We start from the raw sequence: 1,773 nt of genomic DNA, 5'->3' as shown, positions 1-1,773 counted from the left end.
TTTTAATGGACATGGGATTATAGGGAGGCAGTGTTTCACAGTGGTTAGAGTAGTGGGCTCAAGAGTCAGCAGAATCTGAATTCATGTCCCTCCTCAGACACTTCCTAGCAGTGTGGCCCTAGGCAAATGATTTCATTTTTCTCAGCCTCTATTAGGGAGAGAATAAGAGCAATCTACCTCATGGAGTGGCTGTGAGGATCAAATAAGAAAATATCAGCAAAACACTTTGTGAACCTTAAATCAGCATGTAACTGTTTATTATTATTATCATTATTCTTATCCTTACCATTTGAGGCAACAGTGAGTTCTGGGGATACTTTACCTCAACCTTCAGAAAGATTTTATAAAAGGACCAAGAAGAGAGATGAAAGTCTAAGAAGAAGACCACGAGTTCCCTCTATTCTAGCCCTTCTCCTACACGGTCTGATGCCATTTTTAGCACAGGGAAAGGCTTCTCTCCTTGATTCCCAAACTCCATTGGAGAGTTACCCTTAGAGTTGGACTTGGGTCAAAGGCTTTTGAGGCACAGAATGTAAGCTCCATGAGGGCAGGGGCTATTTGTTTCCTTGTCTTTGTATCCTGGTGCCTGGCACAGGGTAGGTGCTTCAAGTGGCGATTGATTCTGAGGACAGAACCCCACAAATCCTCAAAACCCCTCTGTTCTTCACCTTCTAGAGGGGTGCTCCCTTTTCTCCTGCTGAGGGCAGGGAGCCTCCTTGTGAATGTTGCTCCCTGTAGAATTTGTGACATTTCCTAGATGCAAGCACTGAAGCTTGGGTGACTGGGACTCAGGTGGGGTGGAATCTGGGGAAAGAAGGGGGTAGAACTTGGAATTTTCCCCAGGAACCCCAGTTATCATGCCAACTCTCCCCTCTATGCTTACTTCCCCTTTGCTCTCTAATGGAATCTCTCAGCCCCAACTCAAGAGAAGGAAGGGGAGGAGCGTCGCAATGCAGAATATGACCTCCTGACTTCACTGCCCCTGACTTGTGGGCATTGCCATTGGTGGTTGAGGGCTAAACCTCCCAGGCCAGCTACAATCTTATCGAGGAGTACAGAGGTGCTATGGCTGCCTGCCATGTGAGAGGCCCCTTTCCTCCCTCCTGCTTCCAATGGGCTCAGACTCAGCTCCCTCTCATTCTGAGTGTCCTTAGAAATAAGGTATCTGACTGCCAAGAAGCAGCCTCATTGAGGTGAGGGGGGCAGGGGCATGCAGGAACAATGGGCTGGAGGCTGCTGAGAGGAGTGGTGGAATGTAAGCTCTGGTCTGGCTTACCTGGGGCCCAGGTGAGGGGTGTCACTCATCCCTCCCTGAAAAGGACTCTCCTCCACCGGAGGCAGTGTGGGTGGGTACATGAGGGAGAGGGTGACCAGAAGCCAAGCTTATACTGCCCTCTCCAACACTGACCTTTTTTGAATCCTTCTCCCTGTCTAACCATGGTTACCCTACCCAGATTCCTTCAGGCTTTCTCTCTGACAGCAAGGAGGGCTGTTCTCAGTGCCCTGAGAGGAAAAAAAATTCTATACTTGGGTCTCTGGCCAATTCTAGCCCCACCATTGCCCTTGGGAATTCTGGAGGGGTAGAGACCAGGACCAAGATGCTGGTCACAAGTTTGTTCAATTCTCCTTGTCTTTCTAAGTCCTATCCCGCTCTCTCAGGGTCCCCTCCAGCCCTCCCACCTCTCCTGTTCTTTCTTTCTTTCTTTCTTTCTTTCTTTCTTTCTTTCTTTCTTTCTTTCTTTCTTTCTTTCTTTCTTTCTTTCTTTCTTTCTT

The 1,773-nt window shown here is 48.3% G+C and overlaps 1 protein-coding gene across 1 annotated transcript in view; it reads left to right on the top strand.

The window, feature by feature from the left end:
- The first annotated feature begins 1,221 nt into the window (after positions 1–1,221).
- TNS1 (tensin 1) overlaps positions 1,222–1,773 on the top strand; it is a 141,288-nt gene continuing 140,736 nt past the window's right edge. The window contains exon 1 of the mRNA XM_044669432.1: positions 1,222–1,287. Coding sequence (XP_044525367.1) covers positions 1,222–1,287 — 66 coding nt within the window. The remainder of the gene's footprint in view (positions 1,288–1,773) is intronic.

This window comes from Gracilinanus agilis, chromosome 3 (genome assembly GCF_016433145.1).
Source record: "Gracilinanus agilis isolate LMUSP501 chromosome 3, AgileGrace, whole genome shotgun sequence".
NCBI lineage: Eukaryota > Metazoa > Chordata > Mammalia > Didelphimorphia > Didelphidae > Gracilinanus > Gracilinanus agilis.
Note: the sequence above shows the minus strand (reverse complement) of the source record. Positions and strands in the feature narration are given on the sequence as shown.